This window comes from Tupaia chinensis, unplaced genomic scaffold, assembly GCF_000334495.1.
Source record: "Tupaia chinensis unplaced genomic scaffold, TupChi_1.0 Scaffold000115_1, whole genome shotgun sequence".
In the NCBI taxonomy this organism is placed as follows: Eukaryota; Metazoa; Chordata; class Mammalia; order Scandentia; family Tupaiidae; genus Tupaia; species Tupaia belangeri.
Genome location: NW_006159579.1, coordinates 5,507,826 through 5,528,358, shown reverse-complemented (window position 1 = coordinate 5,528,358; position 20,533 = coordinate 5,507,826). Strand labels below are relative to the sequence as shown.

General features: G+C 41.3%; 1 protein-coding gene across 3 annotated transcripts in view; it reads right to left on the bottom strand.

The window, feature by feature from the left end:
* RPRD1B (regulation of nuclear pre-mRNA domain containing 1B) overlaps positions 1–20,527 on the bottom strand; it is a 55,229-nt gene extending 34,702 nt beyond the window's left edge. Inside the window, exons 1-4 of one of the 3 annotated variants that reach the window (XM_027770181.1) lie at positions 20,400–20,527; positions 19,960–20,319; positions 13,467–13,596; positions 6,848–6,981 (exon numbers count right to left, since the gene is read on the bottom strand). In XM_027770181.1, the coding sequence (XP_027625982.1) occupies positions 6,848–6,981; positions 13,467–13,596; positions 19,960–20,110 (415 nt within the window). In that variant the 5' untranslated portion in view covers positions 20,111–20,319; positions 20,400–20,527. Of the gene's footprint in view, positions 1–6,712; positions 6,781–6,847; positions 6,982–13,466; positions 13,597–19,959; positions 20,352–20,399 lie in introns of those variants that run through there. The other 2 variants (XM_006144124.3, XM_027770182.1) reach the window with 2 other exon arrangements.
* Positions 20,528–20,533: the final 6 nt, after the last annotated feature.

The following is a 20,533-nucleotide window of genomic DNA, read 5'->3' as shown; positions in this document are numbered from 1 at the left end:
CATGTGTGCTTGCCCAAAGTTCACTTTTCTGTGAGTTTTGTTTCCCTCTCATACCTTCTGTCCTTGGCCACCCTGATGAGAGAGGGTGTAATAGGAGATGGTTAAGGAGTATTATCCCACTTTTCCAGTATTTGCTGTTTCCACCTGGAGGACCTTCTGGTACTGCAAACCTAAGGATTTTATTCATCATTTCCCCTACAGAGCTTCTCATTCCCAATCTATTTCTATTATAAACGCGTCACTGGTCCCATCTTCTAAGTATGCCTTGAAGACCACTAGAATCTATCCCAACTTCTAGCCAATTCCATACCTCTGAGGGAATCTTCCATACAAAGCATCTTCAAAAAAAATCTATAAAAATAAGATTTCAAAACTAAAATTTGTACTTTAATTCCACTTTTTAAAAAACTGCCAGAGGGTGTGTGCACTCACCAGAGAGACAAAGAGGGAGGGGGAGGGAAAAAGTGCATCCCAATATGGCAGTCACGCCACAGTCCCTTCTCCTCACTCCTCCGCCCTGTCAGGAGCTGGGCAGGCACGTCCACATACCTAGCAAGTTTCTCAGGCTACTGGTGCCAGGACTTGAACTGCCATGTGGAATGCAGCTCTTTTAATCATGAGGCTATGGGGCCAGACCTAATTCCACTTTTCCATGAACTATTTTTTCTCATAGCTTCTCTCTCTGCTCCATCCCACACAAACCTCATGGCAGCACAGTGCCTGTCAAGACCAGTGCCCAAACTGGTTTTCCTTTCTCAAAGTGTTCCTTGTCCAAGTTAGGCTATTCTCAATTATTAGTCTTCCTTGAGTTCTTATTATGCCATTTCTCCATTAAAAACTTTGAATGCTCCTGGGCCCGCAGATGACATGGAGGTTAAGGCCGCTGGGTCTCACATGGCAACTTCATTGTCTGAGTCCTGGATCCAGAGGCTTGAAAACCACATCAGGTGTATGCATTCATGCCCAAGATCCTGGGAGGAGAAAGGACTGCCACATGGCCATCACTCCTGTGGGGTGCTCTCTCACTTTCTCTTTTTTAAAAAAATTTTTTTCTAAGAGAGATTGTTGCCATAGGGCATGTATGCTCACCAGAGAGACAGAAAGCAAGAAATCACCCCCCAGGGGGATGGCCACACCACGATCCCTTCTTCATTATCCTCTCAGGATTTTGCGCATGCATGCATATGCACCTGGCGTGTTTGAAGCCACTGGGTCCAGGACTCAAATCACAGTTCAGTTGGCCACATGGAAGTCCAGTGACATAACCATTATGCCATCTGCTGGTCCCACCTCTTGATCTCTCTCTAGCCAGGGTATGACCCTAATAGCAAAAATGTAAAGAAAAAACGCTTTGAATGGTCTCTTAATGATCTCACAATTTCCTAACTTCAAAGCCTATTGTTTGTATGGAGGGAGACAAGCACTCCCTCTAAACCCAACACTTAAAACTTATCAAAGCACTTGGCCTTGTTACTACTGGCAAGCCTCCCTCTCTGACATTAAGCATCTATTAATAAGACAAATATGACTATTTCTCTATAACCCTGAAGTACCTAAAGAAGAGTCAACAGAACAGTTTGCAGGTTCATGAAGGCAGAGGGGTCACAGAGCCTGGGAAGTACTAGCACAATGCCATTAGTGCTGCCACCGCAACAAGGTTAGCAATTAAGATGCCTAGCATGCTCAACCCAGCCAGCCAGTCATTAAAAATCATCTAAGCTGGGCCAGCTCCAAGGTCAGCTGGTTAAGACAGCCAAATCTCACATGGCCGACCTTGCGGTTCAAGTCCTGGACCTGGTGGCTTGAGAAACACACCAGTTGCCTAGTTGTGTGCCCCCAAACCTGACGGGATGGAGAAAGGGAAGAGAAGGGACAGTGGTACGACCATTCCCAATGGAAAAGGTGCATTTTTCTCTCTTCCTCTTTCTGTCTCTCTGGCAAGTGCACAAACTCTCTCGGGAAAATTTTAAAAAATAATTATCATAATCTAGGAAATGTGTCAGTATCATTACTATATCTAAATTACAAAAAAAAAAAAAAATTAAGGTCTTTTTTTTTTTTTTTTTTTTTTGCCATAAGGAATGTATGCTTGCCAGAGACAGAGACAGTGAGGGGGAAAGTAAGAAATCACTACCCAGTGGGGATGGCCATGCCACAATCCCTTCTGCTCCATTTCCCTGGGATTCTAGGCACACATGCACACATGCCTGAAGTGATTTTCAAATTTCCAGGTCCAGGACTCAAACCATGGTTGACCATGTGAGAGGCCAGAGCCTTAACTACCACACTACCTTCTGGCCTCCTATACCTGGATTTACTTATGATAAGCCTTCCACTACCAATTTGGCTCTGTCCATGGTATTTACTTATACTCCCTTTTTTACTCACTCAACATCTCTGTTTACAGTCAGGACACACACTACCTGTAGTCAACGCCCTTCTGTCCTCATCTAGTGCATCTTCTGTTTTCCAACTTGGCCTCGTGTCTCCAGGTCCTCATACTAGTTACCTAAGCTCTTACGCTTCTTACAGATCTGATCACAGTAGAATTTCAGACACTGTGGTGGATGGTGAAGCTAATCAATATTAAGGCAAAAAGCTGGCCTAAAAGTCTCCCAAATCACAAAACAGAGCCCTCTACCTGTAAAGCTGAATCTTCTAAAGGATTCACTTAAAGTTTTCTGGGATTGGAAGGGAAAAAAAAAAAAAAAAAAAAAAAAAAACACCAGACTGCACGTTACTTTTACAATGAGAAAAGAATCAGAAAATAGGGAACCAGCAGTTAGCGTAATGGCTATGTCGCTGGACTCCCACGTAGTCGACCGCGGTTCGTGTCCCGGACCCGGTGGCTTAAAACTCACGCCAGGCGCGTGTGCGTGCGTGCCCAAGATCCCGAGAGGAGAATAGAGAAGGGATTGCGGCGTGACCATCCCCCCTGGGGGGTGATTTCTCGCTTTCTGTCTCTATGTCTCTCTCTGTCTGTCTGGCGAGCGCACACACCCTACAGTGAAAATCTCTCAAAAAAAAAAAGAATCAGAAAATACTGCTGGCAAAGACTCCCTCGTTCTTTGTCCCCTCCCTACAAATAAAGGGAAAAAAATCGTAAAGGCACATAAAACCTTACTCATGGAAAGAATGGGGCCTGTAACAAAGAAAAAGGACTCCAACTTGAGCACATTTCTAAAACCATTCTACTCTCCTCATCTCAAGGAACTGAGTGGCCAAGTCTAGGCTTTGGCCCACAAATCTGGGCCAAGAGTGTATGCTCTTACTGACCGTGTTCTCCAGTCTTGCCCAGTATCTGAGGGACAGAGAATACTAAAGTCTCCTCCTACTTTAGCTACTGGTTCACATACAGAAACTCAGACTATTAGATATATTTGAATTGGTGTGTACAAATAAATATTTCATTGTTGCCCAACTGGTAACATCTTACCTGCATTATCTCAAGGAATCCTCACCATGACTCTGAAATACATTACTATTAACAGTCACATTGTATAGTCAAGATCGAGGCTCAGAAGGTCAAATGCTGTGCCCAAGATCACAGTTTTAGAAGTGGCAGAACTGTGGTTCATACTCTGGAAAATCTGAATCCCTAAACTATACTAAGGTCCAGGAAAGTCAGGTAACCTGTTCATGAATTCATACCATAATTCAAGTCTACTGAACCCATATACTTCCAAGGAAAAGTACAGTGTGAAGAACCATAGTATACAGCATCTATACGCCACACTAACAGCACATAAACCTGGGTTTGAACTCTCCACTTATCAGTTATATCTCCTTGGACAAAATTACTATACCTTTTTTAGTCATAGTATTATTATCTGAAACATGGAAACAGTGACAAAGTTATAAAGTAGCTGTAAGGATCTAGAATAAATTAACATGAAAAGCAGCCAACAAAGAGGGTAGTATATAACAGGTGGTCAGTAAATGCTAGTTCCTTTACATCTGCCTTCCTTTCTAGATCTTTCCAAAGTTAATGATACTACATGATTTATGTGTGACTCAAGGAAATAATAAAGTTCTATTTGGTCAAGCAATAGCTTAAGTATTCCCAAGAACAGATAGACTACTTTAGAACACCTAGGTCTTGCACCCAGAAATAAAGATATATAAATTCAAGAAATCTCTAGCTCTAAAACAGAACTCTTAAGCTCTACATTCTCCAGTGTTAAAAGAATTATCAAATTTCCATACAAAAATTTTTATTTCCAAGTTAAATTCTACATAAATTATCCATAAATCAAAGCTGGATTATGAAAGGACTATTCACATTTGGAAACATCTAAAGAATTCATCGATATTTTGAAAGAACTGTGATAAAATATTCTGATAACTCAGGTGCAGAAAAACAGTGGAAAGACAGAGTGAGTTGGCTGGAACAATACATAAGTTGGAACCTTTTGCTGTCTTCTCGTCTTTATAGAATAACGGAGGAGAAATTATCTTCAGATCAGCGCTATTCCTCCACATGAAGGAATACTGGCTATTATTGCTAATGTCAGTCTAGACTCAAAAAAAAAAAATCAAAAACCTAACAGCTATTTTTCCTTTTTATAAAAAATAAAAGTTTGTTGTTTGTTATAGGGTGTGTGCACTGGTCAAGACAGACAGAGAGATGGGGCAGTCGGGGAGAAATGAGAGATCACCTCCCTGCCGGGGGGATGACCATGCCGCAATCCCTTCTGCTTCATTCTACTCTCAGGATTTGGGGCAGGCACATGAGCACACATGCACACACACTCCAAGCATGATTCTCTCGGAAGATCCTGGACTCAAACCACAGCCAGCCATATGTGGGATCTAATACCTTAACCACCAACACGCCACCTGTTCCCCTGTTGGCCCGGTGAAGCTATTTTCAATACTGCCATTGCCACCAATTCTCCAGTCTGTCTGACTGCTCCCTGAGTGCAGAACTATTTCTCACTGCTTTCCTACAGCACCTAGCTTGGCTGTTTGCTTAAAGCATGTGTCCAGCAAATGATTCCGGAATTGAAATTCAATGTTTGCTTCAAACATTCTCTTTCAGAGCTCTTTTATCTGCCCAAAAGTGTCTTTAAAAACAAAAACAAAACTCCCAGAATCCAAAGTAGGAAAAAAACATTTTGTGGGACCAACAGCTGGCATAATGGCTGTTGCTAGACTCCCACGTAGTCGATTGCAGTTCGAGTCCCAGACTCAGCAGCTTAAACTCACACCAGGGGCATGTGCGTGTGTGCCCAAGATCCCTAGAGGAGAAGAGATTGCGGCGTAGCCATCCCCCCTGGGGAGTGATTTCTCACTTTCTGTCTCTCTGTCTGTCTCTGTCTTTTTGGTGAGCACATGCACTCTATAGCAAAAAAAACCCTCAAAAAACAAAAGAAAACAAAAAACATTGTTTTTTATAAGCTACCACCAGAGTAATCCTAAAATTATTTTCTATCAACTCCAAATAAAACAACCATGACATCCAGAGAAGGCATCATATTGTTCTTTTTTAAAAAATCTGCTTAAAAAGAAAAAAAAGTGCTAGAAAGCACATATGCTTGCCATAGACAGAAAGAGGGAAAATGAGAAAGCACCCTCCCTCAGAGGGGCTGGCCACATCACAATCCCTTCTTTTCCATTCTCTTCTTGAAATTCTGGACCCACATGCACACGTGTCTAGCATGAGCACGATGTCATTCTTAGAATACCTCTAAGCTTTAGTTTCATAGGAGTTAACCCACTGCAAAACGCCGATACTTTTAGATCTGAAAGAGATCATCAACGGCACACAACACAGAGGTGATGAGTAATGATATTGTCACGTAAGCTAATCCCAGTTAATTTCTATGGCAGAGGCTTGTACAAAGGACTGGAGAACAAGAAGGGAGCAGCCACCTGTGCCCAGACAAACGAGAGAGGATGTCAGGATGAGCAGGCATTACTGGAGAATGAGTGAACCACATGGTGAAAGGAGGAGGACATCGAGGGCACAGGAAGGGCAGATACAAAGCTCAGGGTGCCCACAGAGCATTTAGAGGGGAAACAGTGGGTAACACAGTTCAGCCCAAGTAACGGCATATAAGGGAATGCCAGAAGAATATGGAAAAGTAGGTGAGTTGAGATTAGCAAGGGTCTTTAATACTATTAGTATGTGGACTTGATCCTCCAGGCATCACCGCATGTTTGCAGGCAGATCAGACCTGCAGCTTAGAAACATATTTTCCCACTAATATTAAACCACAACCAACCAGAAGACAAATAACCTAATAACACATATCTTACTCTGTAAAGAAAAAAAAAAGTAACATAAACACTTATGAAAAAGACTTGGTAAATACACACACACACACACACACACACACACACACACACACCTTTCTGAGGATATCCTGAGTTCAGTAAAGACCCAAATCAATTTTAAGCAGCAGGCTGACAATCATTAAGAATGTGGTCCAAAATGACATCTGTCTTTAATGAAACCAAGCTCTAAAAGGTTAAGGGGCTTATCCAAGATCCTATAGTAGTTAATGGCAGAGCTAGGACAAAATCTTAAGTCTACAGTTCTTCCTTCCTAGTTTACCACAACTCTAAATAGTGTTGCTGTCCTAGGAAAGTCTCTGAAAGACAGAAGAGAGCAAAGGAGAATACAGAGCAAAAGTTAGGGTGTGAGAAGATGAAGGGCATGAGAACTAGAACCAGGCTTACACACTGCAAGCGCTACATAAATTCTCACCATCATTCATGATCATCTCTCTCTGAAGAATCATAAAATCGCTGGTGGTTCACAGCAACCCCCACTGCAGCTTTTCATATTTGATTCGAAAGTAGGCAAAGACCAAGAGCTGTAAACATGTGGTGATGTTTCTACCTTTGGGGGGAGGGCTCTTGGAGTCCTCCATAGACAGCTTCAGCTGCTGTATGAACTCGCCGCCATACACACTTCTTTCTTGCCAGATGTTCAGCAATCTTTCTAAAGGTTTTTTACAGCCTTCATCTGCCTCTCTGCCCAGAAAAGATGAAAAGATATATATAAGCTTAAGATTTTTTGTTTTCAATTAGGACAGATCTACTTTTTAAAAAAAAAGAAAAGCAATAGCTGACTAAATAATTCACATATTTAAAACAGAATGAAGAGTAAGCTACATATTGTGACATTTGGATACTCAAAACTTGACCAGAAACTACATGCTTCTTGTAGTGGGTGGAAAAGAGAAAGAGATCCTGTTACTACACTTAACCTATTGTTTTTCTCTTTTGAAAGATGAGGCAAATAGGGCAAAAAGCTAATGGCTGATTATCAAAAACTGATCTTATCAATTAATAATAGCTTCCTTCATAAGAACATACTAATTGAAATGTTTTGCCAAACATCCTGCTGGAAAATAAAGTAGGCCAAAACTTTTAAGAATAAAAATAAAATTGATTAAGAGCCAATTTCATGGCCTAGTGGTTGAGAGAGCTGGAGCCTACATGGCCTATTGCAGTTCGTATTCCAGCCCTGGAAGCTTGAAAAGAACACCAGGCACATGTGCATGCATGCCCCAAATCCTGGCAGGATAGACCAATGAAGGAGAAGGGATTGGGGCATGGCCATGCCCTCATTGAAGGGTGTTTTTCCTCTCTCCTTCTGTTTATTTCCAGCAAATGCACGTACCCTCTAGTAATTTAAAAACAAACAAAACTGATTAAAACACACAAATGTTTAAAATGGTATATAAATTTAGTATAATTCATCAATGCTAATACACCTCTACATGTATAACCACAATTGTACACACATGTATGCCAAGACTGATTTCAACTCTACTTCTAGACTAAGTCTGTAATCCATGTTCATACAAAGGTGTCTAACTGATAATCTTAGAACACATTGAGAGTAATGCAGTCCTTCATAATTTAGATCTGGAAGAAAAAGTTAGGTCATTTTCCCTGACATACTGCATTCTTGAGATAGAGTATGAGAGGACTCTGACTAACAACTCGGTGTATACCAGTTGGCTACCATAAAATGTCAGGCAGCAAGCAGAGGAGAAGGGGAGACTTTCTGAAAGGAGAATATATAATAAATCCACTCACTATCTATCCACTGTGTTACTATGTGCATTTTTCTGTGTGAGGCTACTGGATGTCAATGATGTTATACTAAATAACATTAATGAAAAAAATGATACCTAGCAATCTTCCTAAGTCAAATATCTTTAACAGAAACTTCAAGGAAAAAAATAAATACCAAATTCAACTGAGATGGGAAGTCTATTCACTCCCAACTCCGATAGCACTTCTGTAAAGTTTATGTTAACACTCAAGGCAAGGTGAGGTTTCAGTCCAGCCTGGTCATATTGTATTACTTTTGAATTATTTGTGGCAAATTTCACGGAATTGGGGTCAAAGGGCTAAATCAGGGTATATCCCAATTAATTATTTTTTATATTAAACTTTATTTTTCACATCAAAGGCAAAGACCAGGGAAAATGTTTTTACTGCTCAGTTTATAAGGCTAAGTGACATGACCTTATTTGATATGTATAATAAAAATTGACTCTACCTTTAAAATATACCGAAGAGATGAGTATATTTTATACTCAGCTCTTCCTCTGCTTCCTAGCTGGTCCAGGCCACCATCATCTCTTGCTGCATTTACTACAACAGCCTCATAACTGAGCTGCTCATTTCTACCCTTGTCCTCCTACGATCTATTCTCAAGTTTTCAAAAGAAATTCTAGCTTTTGTGTTAAGGCAGATCATGTCACTCCTTTGCTCAAAACTTCTCAAGTTTCTTCCCATTCTCCCTCAGAATGAAGGTGAAAAGTCTTCATAAAGCCTTAAAGGTCATTTTCAGCCTAGCCCACTGTTTATCTGAGCCCCTCTCCTACCCATCCCCACTCCCAACAGCTACCTTGGCCTCTGCCTCAGGGCCTTAGCACTTAATGGTTTTGCCTGGAACCTCAGTGCCCCAGATGGTCACACAGCTCAAACCCCTCCTCCTCCAAGCACAGGAACTCATGTCCACATGCCAAAGTCATGTGTTCTCCACACAACTTATCTTCTAATATGCTATAGTTTACATGCTGTTTACAGTCTTTCCATCTGAATGTAATTTCCACAAGGGTAGGGATTTGTCTCTTCCCCTCACTGCTATATACCCTAAAATGAACACAGTATCTGTCGAATTGTAGTCTTTAAAAAAAAAATTATATAGGTTTCAGTACATCAGTTACTTAACTTTCAACAACCATCTTACTGCATCAAGGTCATTCATGTCAGAAACCAACTGAACACTCAACCATTCAATCAATGAAAGTTTATGGACTACTGTGCTTGGAATACGAAGATTAAGACAGAGGTCCCGATCTAGGAGAACCTCAGACATCCTTGGCCCTATCTCCTTTCCATACTGTAAGTGAGGCTTCACATTCTAGCAACACTTGACCACATGTATTTTCTGCTCAGAACTTGCTCCCTCTTGTATCCATGCTATCTCCTCTCCTTTAAATGGAACCTCCAAATAGAACAAGGCAATGAGAAAAGAGAAGTAGTAATTCAGGTAGCTTAAGTATACAGTGTGTGTGTAGAAATTACAGAAGAATTTAGAAGGATAGAATGGAATTAGATTATAAAGGGCCCTGAATGCCATATTAAGCATGTGGCCTGCAGGCAAGAGTAAGTCCCTTATGTGATCAAATGTATGGTTTAGACAAAGTCATTATAACTAACATAACCAAATTGTAACTAATTGGAACTTAATTAACTAATTAACTGGTACTTCTAACATAAAATCTGTTCTCTACAGATTTTGTTCACTTAAAGAGAAACCAATCCTGAGAACAAATTCATATTGAGAATTCACTTAAAGTGGGGGAAGGGTCTGTCCACATGTCTACCCACTATCCGCCATTCCTGGGGATATTTGGTACTCAAGGCTAAGACTGGTTTCGAGTACAGTTTTTAGCCACATCCTGTAATATTACTATAAAGTGGAAACTGATGCTCAAACCTATTATAACCACATAACATTTTCAAAAGGCTTTCACCACTAAAGCCAAAAAGGGGGAACTCATTAGTAAATGAAATTAACGAAGGTAGGTTATTTCCTTGAGCACTGTTATAAATCAAAGTTTTGCTATGTAAGTTTCAAAATTATAGATAAAATATTCAAGAAATCTTTTTTTCTGATAAGATTTTGAGGTTAGTAGCTCCAGTGAACTGGAAGTCAGTTTAGTTAGCACTTGAAATCAGATACAACTAAAGCAATAAAGCAATTCTGTAACAGAAGAATCTATCTTTTCAGGATGCACTAAATCTATCTAAGTTAAAAATTCCTTAAGACAGGGGCAGCAGATGGCATGGTCATTAAGGGCACTGAACTCCCACATGGCCGACCACAGTTTGAGTCCCGGACCTGGTGCTGGCTAGCTTGCTTTCTCTCTTTCTCTCTGTTCCTCTCTGGTTATTCAAATTAAAATAAAATAAAATAAAATAAACAAAGATAAAATGAAATCTTTAAAAAAAAAAAGAATTCCTTAAGAGAAAAAAAGATTCAAAAATCTTTGCCACCAATCTGGAGGATAATGAATTAATTACATACATAACCTAGAATTATGTTGAACACACCCAGTAGGTATTTTAACTCTGATTATTTTCTGATTATACAAATCAAAGCACTGCTGACTTTTCTAATTTAGATGGCAAAATTGTCCTTAAAAGTGAAAATGGGGCCAACCTGTGAGTAGTAAAGGTGGCTGAATCCCCCATGGCCATCTGGATGATTTGAGTTCTGAAATCGACACCTTGAGAAATACACCAGATGTGTACACATGTATGCCCAAAAAGGAGGGAGAAATGGAGAAAGGATTCTGGCATGACAATTCCCCATAGAGAAGGGATAATTTTTCAGTTTGCCCTTCTCTGTTTCTTTCTCAGAAATACTCATGTGAAAAATGCCCTGTAGCCTAGCAGTTAAGGGAGCCAGATGCCACAGGGCTAGCTATAGTTCAAATCCTGGCCCTGGCAACTTGAAAAACACGCTAGATGCATGTGTGTGCACTCCCAAAACCCCAACAGGATTTCTGAGTCCTAGTTGATGTCACCTCTAGCCTGTACTATAGCAACATCCTTCAAACTCGTGTCCCTGCCCCTTCCTTGGCCTTTACAATCCATTCTCAACACCAAACTATGCTTTAAAAGAGATCTTTTGGCCTGGTTTCGAGGCCTGGTGGTTAAGGCAGCTGGTTCCCACATGGCTGACAACACAGTTCAAGCCTTGAACCCAGCAGCTTGAGAAACACACTGGGAATGTGTGCGTACATGCCCAAAATTCTGAAAGGAGGGGAAGACGGAGGACATTGTGGCATTGTGGCATGACCATTCCCCATGAGGAGTGCTTCCTCCTCTCCCTCTCTCTCTGGTGAGTACACATACCCTCTGGTTAAAAAAAAAAAAAAAAAAAAAGAGGAATCTTTTAAAAATGTATGCTAGAATACATCCTTCCCTTGGGACCAGCAGATGGCATAATGGTTACATTGCTGGACTCCTACATAGTCGACTGTGGTTCGAGTCCCAGACCAGGCAGCTTAAAATTCACACCAGGCATATGTGTGTGCATGCCAAAAATCCCAAGAGAACAAAGGAGAAAGGATTGTGCTGTGGCCATCCCCCCGGGGGTGACTTCTTGGTTTCAATTTTTCTGTCTCTCCAATAAGCACATGCACATGCCCTATAGCAAAAATCTCTCTTAAACAAAAGAAGATACAACCTCCCTCTGTTTAAACTATTTTTAAAATAATTATTTTTAATGTTATTTATAATAATAATTATTATACTTTAATTTGCTACAGAGCACATGTGCTCACCAGAATGAGAGAAAGTAAAAAAGCAATCTGCCATTCTGGGACTTGAACTGCGATCACTCATGTGGGAGTCCAGCACCTCAACCACCATGCCACCTGCTGCCCCCCAACACCCTTACCCTGCTTAAACTCTTCATGGACATCCCACTGGAATGATATCGTTAACTCACAAGCCTAACAGGGCCTATGTGACTGGCCCCTGTTTACCCCTCTGATTTCATCTGGACGCCACTTTTCCCTTTGCTCACTATCTTCTGACCATATTGGCCTTCATTCTGTTTCTCTTAACCTGCCAAGATTATGTCTACCTTAAGTTCTTAATAGCTATTCCTACTTTGCATGATTACCTCAAATGTCATTTCCTTAGAGACGTCTTCCTTAACAGCATTGACTACAAGAGATCCCACTCCAGAATATAACAGCTCTAATGAGACAGGTGGCGTCATCCCCTTTTAACCCATTAGGAAATTTGGGCTCAAAAAGTTAAGTAACACATTTGAGTCGCTCAGACAGGGTTTGAAGCAGAACTGCAGCCAATGTCTAAGAAACTGTAAACTAAATCTCACATAAACAGAAAATCTGTCTACAATTCTAGACAGTTACTCAACTAATCTGTTCTAAGCTTACTTTCTGTTTTGAGGATTCATTATTTTTTTCAAGTTAGTAACACATTCTGCTACTTCAGTGTCCATGTTCCTGTGAAAGAGCCAGCAAAGTAGCTGATAAAAACTTTTTTTCTACTGCTAGAAAGCTAGATGTTATGTTTTTCTTTGGAATTCTAAGTTTATTCTTTTAACCTTTGAATCCACCAAGAAATAACAGACTTAACTTCATACTTAAGGTCTTTCACTTACATTTTAGACTCTTAGATTTTTGTTTAACCAACTAGTATCCTTTTCCCTCTTCCCAATTTCCTTTTCCAAAGATCTATTTACTTTTATATGTTTACTTATAAACACAATAGTTTACTGAAAGATGTTTTTTTTCTTTTTTCCTCCAGGGGATCTAATTTGTGCCTACAGAAAGATTCTGTTTCTAAAGAAAAATGATTTATAAAACTTTTAACCCAATACATGCTTTCTCTGATATTGGTAATATGCATGCTCTGTGCTCCAGTCTTCTCTGACACAAAACAATAGCAGCAGACTTACTGTGACACTGCCAAGGCAAATAACTACTTTCCGTGCTAATAATTGCTATTTTTGTAGTTATGGTAATGATTACTATTTTTAGTAAACTAGACATTTAGAAGTTCAGAAGGAAGTATAAAAGAAGGCATGAGCAACTAATTTCTTGCTACTGAGGTTATGTTACTAAAAGGTTCCTTTATACTAAATTATTTAGCTTTGGTTTTGATCATAAGCTAATGAGACAACTCAACCAAACCAAGGAAAATACCATATTCAAGAAGTGAAGTCAATAAATAAATACATCCAGGGAAAAGATGTGTTTTAAATGCCAGACCGAATATACGTATCAAAATGTTTATACGTCTGAAACAGTTCCCAAGGGTCCAGCCAAACATAATACCCCAAGTCTATCTGTTAATCTACAAAGGCTATCACAGAAAAGAAAAAAAAAACTGAAAGTGGAAAAGGTAATACATTAAAAACAAAGCAAAACAAGAAATAGATGACATACCTGGCTACATGAGAAAAAGCATCCACAAGGACAGATTCAAATTCTCTAGTGAATTCAGGTCCTTTCCTTTTACTGTTCTGGATGACATCATTCGCTAAGTATAGAAAAGTAAGCTTTCTGTTTGATTTGGCTGAAAAATAAAAAAGAAAAGATGATATTTTAACTTACACTGAAGAAATTCTTAATTCACATTTTTTTTGCTCTGTGCTACTCCGAAAGAACATTAAGACAAATATTATCTACCTAAGGTTAAATACACATTTTTTAAAATAAAAAAAAAAAGTTTAATTAGAAAAACAACTTAAGTAACTTTTAGAAGTCTCTGACATAACAGGTTTGGCCATTAAATTTCAAGGGGAAAAAAAACAATGTTAATGGTCATCTCCCTGTAATCTTAACCAGGATAACTGACAATGAAAGTAGACAATCTCAAGAAAATTCCTAAAGGACAACAGTTAATAACAAGGTTAAAACTAAGACTTTCATTTATTCTATTTAAAAGATGAGTATTTCTGGGACCAGCAGTTAGCGTAACGGTTATGTCGCTGGAATCCCATGTAGTCGACCACGGTTCAAGTCCTGTACCTGGTGGCTTAAAACTCATGCAGGGCACGTGTGCGTGCGTGCCCAAGATCCCAAGAGAAGAATGGAGGAGAAGGGATTGCGGCGTTGCCACCCCCCGAGGGGGTGATTTCTCACTTTCTGTCTGTCTCTATCTGTCTGGCGAGCACATGCACCCTACAGCAAAAAACCTCTCAAAGAAAAATAAAGATGAATATTTCTAACTCATTCTTAACTATCAAATATTCTAGAAAACTGAGTTAAGTTTCAGTTTTAAAATAGATTCTTGTAATTTATGCTCTTAAACTAAGAATTTCTTTTTCTTTTTGACACTCAAATAACCACAATTAGTCAATGATATCAACTCCACAATCAAGAGGAAATCTCTATATGTGCCAATGGATACTTACCTCAAATACAAATACACATTAACATTCGACATTATTGAAAATTTACACGTCTGAAATCTGGATATGCAAAGTTATGGCTCCCAGAAAAACCGTAATTCTTCTCTCATATATACAAAATGTACTATATCCTATTACTCTATCTGGCGTCATATATTTAACCATAAAAATCTCATGCAATATGTCTGAGTTACAGTTGCTTGGGGGAACATTACAGAATTTCCTGGCTTCTCTGCACATAACTTCTCAACAGTAAAGTTATATCACTACCATTTTTGGTCCCAGTTTTCTTTTTAAAGAAATAAATAAGAAAATAATTAGGTATTTCAAAACATGAACATTTTTCCAACGCTGAAGTACCTGAAAAGCTCAAGCAAGCTGGATGTCAACCTTTGCACACCTGAATAACTTGCTCTACTCCTCCCAGAAACCACTTCTCCATTGCTTTTGAAATGCACACAGCATGTATGAGGTCAGACACAGCAGGCATAAAATATGACATTTTAAAAAGTAGCTACAGGAGAATAACCCAACTTAAAAACGAGATTTTTAAAGCACATTACAGTTTAATCTGATGTCTTAAAAATGCTCATAAAATTAAATATAGATATTGTGAATTGTATTAACCTTCTGGAAATATCCTATTTAGATGACCAACACATGAGAATATTGGAAACCTGGAGTTATCTTTAACTGTTCTAATTATTATTCAAAAGCAGAACAAAAGTGTCAATAATTACAATATCCTACTGTTGCTACAAGGGTATGATTATGACAATTTTTATTTTTTAAGCAACCCTGTTCTGGAAATATGCAGTAGGTAATAAAACTACTAAGTCTGTAAAGCCATGAAACTTAGCAGATTTAAAAGTAAAACAAAACTTCAAGGGACCAGTAGTTAGCGTAATGGCTATGTCGCTGGACTCCCATGTGGTCAACCACGGTTCAAGTCCTGGACCCAGTGGCTTAAATTCACGCTGGGTGGGTGTGCGTGCGTGCCCAAGATACCGAGAGGAGAATGGAGGAGAAGGGATTGCGGCGTGACCATCCCCCCTGGGGAGGTGATTTCTCGATTTCTGTCTCTCTGTCTGGTGAGCGCACATGCCCTATAGCAAAAACCTCTCCCAAAAAAAGTAAAACAAAACTTCAATAAAGGGACCAGCAGTTAGCATAATGGCTATGTTGCTGGACTCCCATGTAGTCGACCGCGGTTCCCATCCCAGACCCAGTGGCTTAAACTCACACCGGGTGCGTGTGTGTGTGCGTGCCCATCCCCCCTGGGGGATGATTTCTCACTTTCTGTCTCTCTGTCTCTCTCTGTCTGGCTGGTGAGTACACGCGCCCTATAGCAAAAACCTCTCCAAAAAAACCACTTCAATAAAGAAAACATTACTACTTAAGTAGAGTCTACAAATGCCATATACTTTAAAAAACCGTAGAATCTATATTGTAAAATGTAATTGTAGACATCCAAGACTACATTTTTCAGTTATTACAAATTTGACAGCTAAGGGGATAGAGAGCCAAGGTTTTCACTACTCACAATGGCAACTAATTTTCGCAATCTCTGAACTTAAGAATGAAGATTTTAAAATTTTGGGAACCAGCAGTTGGCGTAATGGCTATGTCGCTGGATTCCCACGTAGTCGACCGCGGTTCCCGTCTCGGATCTGGTGGCTTAAAACTCATGCCAGGTGCGTGTGAAAAACCCCCCCCCAAAAAAAAAAAAAAAAAAAAAAAGATTTTAAAATTTTATTTAATTATTTATTTTATTTTATTTATTCTTAATTTTTAATATGGCCAGAGAGAGAAAGATAGAAAGTGAGAAAGCAAGTCTCCAGGTCTGGAACTCAAACCGTGGTTGGCCATGTGGGAGTTTAACACCTTAACCACCACGCCGCCTGCCAGCCCCTTAATTTTTTTTAGACAGATTTTAGCAATAGGGCACATGTGCTCCCGAGACGAAGAGAGACAGAAAGCAAGAAATCATGCCCCCAGAGAGGATGGCCACCCCACAATCCCTTCTCCATTCTCCTCTTAGGATTTTGGGCATGCATACACATGCACCCAAAATGAATTTCGAGCCGCAGGGTCCAGGACTCAAACCACTGTCAACTACATGGGAGCCCAGCCATGCAACCATTATGCCACCTGCTGGTCCCAACCATGGGGATTTATTTAATAGGATAAAACCATCCCCCCACAACCAGCTGCCTGAACAGTCAACCTAAGCACCATGTGTACAAAGGTGATCTGGACAAAACCCTGGAGCACTTGAACAAAGTCACAATACACACTCCAACCCTAGGTGACAACTCACTTGTTCAGATGTCTTTCAATGACAAAAAAAAGTAGATCCTTTCACCTCCTACCTATGCCCATTCCAAACTGGTCAAACTCGTTATTGAACAAAGTTTAACTGGCTAATTAAATTTTTTCACTTGTTTGACTGTTCTCAACATCTACAGAAAATCCTAAAGTAATTTTGGGAAAAGGGTGTATTTACCTACATTTGGACCAAGACATGAAACAAAATTAGAAATATTTACTTGTGAGTATTTTATACCAAAGTATTTCATTAAACAAGGGAGTAATTTTACTTAAAACAAAGCCTAATTCTACTTAGAACAAAGCCTAAATGGGTAAATTAAGAATTATTCCTAGAAAATGGAAAAATAACACATAGCAAATTGTAGTACTTAAGTGGGAGAAATTGTGTAAATCTCATAAACATTTTGAAAAGACCATATATGGGAAAAATTAGAGAAAAATGACTTGACTAGAGATAGAAACATCTACTTTTAGACCCAGGGGGGACTACAAACTAGGAGGCTGGTGAATTTGAACTTTGGGGCACAAAATCCTTTTCCACTTTAGTGGAGGCGTTTTTGGTTCAATGAAAGGAGCCTGGATATTAGGAAGCTGTCTTGATCTTGGAAGAGCAGCCTCCAGCCCTGCACTGTCCAAATATAGCAGCAACTAGCCTCATGTGGCTGTTGGAACACTTGATTTCTGGAGAGTAAAACTTGGGAAGTGAATCTCAATTGTATTTATTTAAAACTTTGGTTCCTCAATCACACATTTCAAGTGCTTGATAGCCACATGAGGTAAGCGGCTACCTTGTTGGACAACAGGGCCAGTAAAGCGCTGCTGGTAGCACAGAAAATTGTATTGGACTGTGCTGCTTAGATCCTTTTGTTGAGAACGGCACCAGAGGCTACAATTTGACTACTGTTTTTTAACTATTTAACCATGCTAAATACTGTGGCATTACACAGAATAAGAAGGTCTTGTTTCTTCTGAAAAACACACTAAAGTGAAAAATACACACCTACTCATAATGAAATCAATGCTAAAATGGTGTGATGGGGTGGGAGGCAATGATTAATTCTAACAAACAAGAGAACCATGGGTTTCACTGGAATCTGATGACCACCTTCACTTATCAAGTGCACTGGTGCACTGGGTACTTGAAAAAGCACCAGTGTGTCATCACATAGCTCTGGGCTCATTCCCAGCTGTTCTGTCCCCGAACACAAGGAGTCTGAGCTCTCTGTATCTTTCTTTTCTCATCTATAAGATGGGGATAATAACGCTGGTCTACTTACAAGATTAGGGGCAAAGGAGCTCGGTAAACAAATACATTATGTTACTATTTTTCAGTTAACTCAAATAGGATTAAGTGAAGAATCAAGAAGGCCTCACCAAAAAAGTTACATCTGAGACCCTATCTGATAGCCTGTAGAAAGATGTTATTTTAGTTCAGCGGCTCTTACAAATCGCACAGGTGTTACGGATGGCCTCACACCCAGTGGAGTACATGAAAGAGGCTCTGGCAGCCCATCGCTCTTTCCTTGGCTGCCCAGGAGGCAGAGGATCCCCATCTCCATACAGCAAATGACATCTGGGGGGCTCTGCTGAGAGGGATAGAACTGGGTCTCCTGAAAGAATCCTGGACTTTGGTGTCTGCCAACCTAATGTAGCCTGAATCTCATCAGGTCAAAGACCTTGAAAATACCATCTTGTTACTTCAGTTTCCTCATCTGTAAAATAGAGGGGCATTCCTCACTTCACAGACAGTAGAGAACAAATGTGAAGTCACTTCCTATCCTACAAGGGGTCTACATATATTAGGTGTCCGAACAACTCTGAGCTTCATTTCTTCTGCTTTCTGTTATGGAACTTACTAGGGTACCAGACAGGAATGTGGATGCCTATCTTTCCCCACCGGTCGGTAAGCAACCTGAAGGCAAAGCGTGCGGCTCACACTGAGTAATCAACAGACCCATCTTACCAAATGCCTACATTGTGCCTGGTGCCGGGCTAGATGTCCATCTGGATTCTCTTGTTTACTCCACCACAAAGTTACTTGGGTTTTAACTTTTCCTCATCTGCAAAGTTCCTGCTTCATAAGGCTCTGAGAATTTTTTTAAGACAATGGGGTCCACCTGGTGGCATGGTGGCTGGATCCCACATGGCTGACCATGAAATAATGTCCCAGACCCAGTGGCTTGAAAAACACACGGGGCACATATGTGCACGTCCAAAATCCCATGGTGGGAGAGGAGGGAGTATTGCTTTCTCAATGCCTTTCCGCCCTTGGAGAGGGCTCACACCCTCTAGCGAATTTAAAAGACACGTGTTAAAATAAGAAAATAAAATAAAACAACAATGCAGGTGAAGATGTTGGCACACGATAAGGAAACTAAGAGTCTGACAAGGTAAGGTGCTGGGGTCAGTAGGTGGCAAAGCCAGGTTTACATTCCAGGACACTGGCACAGTTGACATGCTGTGAAGTGTCCAACCCAGCGCCCGGCACATCAAAAGCTGAGTTCAGGGAAGGTCTGTCAGACTCTGGACAGGGCTTGAAATCAAGGACAGATGCATGAGGAGCCAAGACTGGAAGGCCTAAGTGGTGTGATCCCTGACCGTCTCTAAAATGGGAGGAGAGAGGCTATCTCCTTCACAGGTTCGTTCTGAGTACGGAGCATGAGGATATGCACACAGGTCTTGGCACAGAGACTGGCACGGAACAAAGGGCTTCTAAGGGGCAGCTCCTCCTCCCCTCTTGACAAATGAGACATAGTAGATGAAGAAACCCAGGAGCACTCAGCTGGAGCTGCTGAGCCAGAACTCGATCTAGACGGTCTGAACCCAGAGCCCACTGCCTCTTACTCCAAATGCCCAGCACAGGGCCTGGCACATAACAAGCTACGGCCAGTATCGTCCACCGTGTGCAGCCGAAATAATAATAGCCACGGCGTCAAGAGGAGCCGGAAAGCAAATGGTTTGTTTGATGATCTGGGCACCTGAACCCTGGTCCGTGGGAGTTCAGACAAATACTTTAAACATTCCTGGGCCTCAGTTTCCTTTTCTGAGAAACGGGGACAACATTGCCTCCAACCTGAGAAGCGCAGTAACAGCGGGCCTGGACAGCAAGGCTCAAAGCAGCAGCTAGAAGGGTCTGGGGAGTGGGCGGGAGAAGCCAAGACGGGGGAGGGCCTAGGAGGTGCGAAGGTGTTTACCTTTGCGGAGCTCGCGGTGCCACACGGAGACGATGGGTCCCGCGTGCTTACGGTGGTGGATGAGCCACAGGGACAGGGTCTGCACGCTCTGCTGAGAGTTGCTCAGCTCCGAGAGCTTCTTCTCCAGCGCCGACTCGGAGAAGGAGGACATGGTGGCGGCGGTGGGGCCCTGCAGGGAGCGGCCTGGGCCGCCCAGTTCGGCGGGAAGAGCAACGGCACGAGGCCGGGGCCTCACCTGGCAGACTGCGGGGCCCTTTACCGACTGTCAGCCAGCTAGGGATGCACGGAGGGGGAGGGGATGGGTCTCCGCAGTAACAGCCGCCCGCGCCGCCGCCACAAGATGGCCACCCGACCTCTCACCTCGCCTCGAGAGCGGGGTCAAAGGGCAAGGGCTGGGGCCCCCCGCCCCGCCGCCACAAGATGGCCACCCGACCTCTCACCTCGCCTCGAGAGCGGGGTCAAAGGGCAAGGGCTGGGGTAGCTGGGCTCCGAGAAGCGTCGGAGCTGTACAAAAACGTTCCCCTGGAGGCGGCGGCCTCTCTAAACCCCGCTTAGGGCACTTCAAAGGTGATAG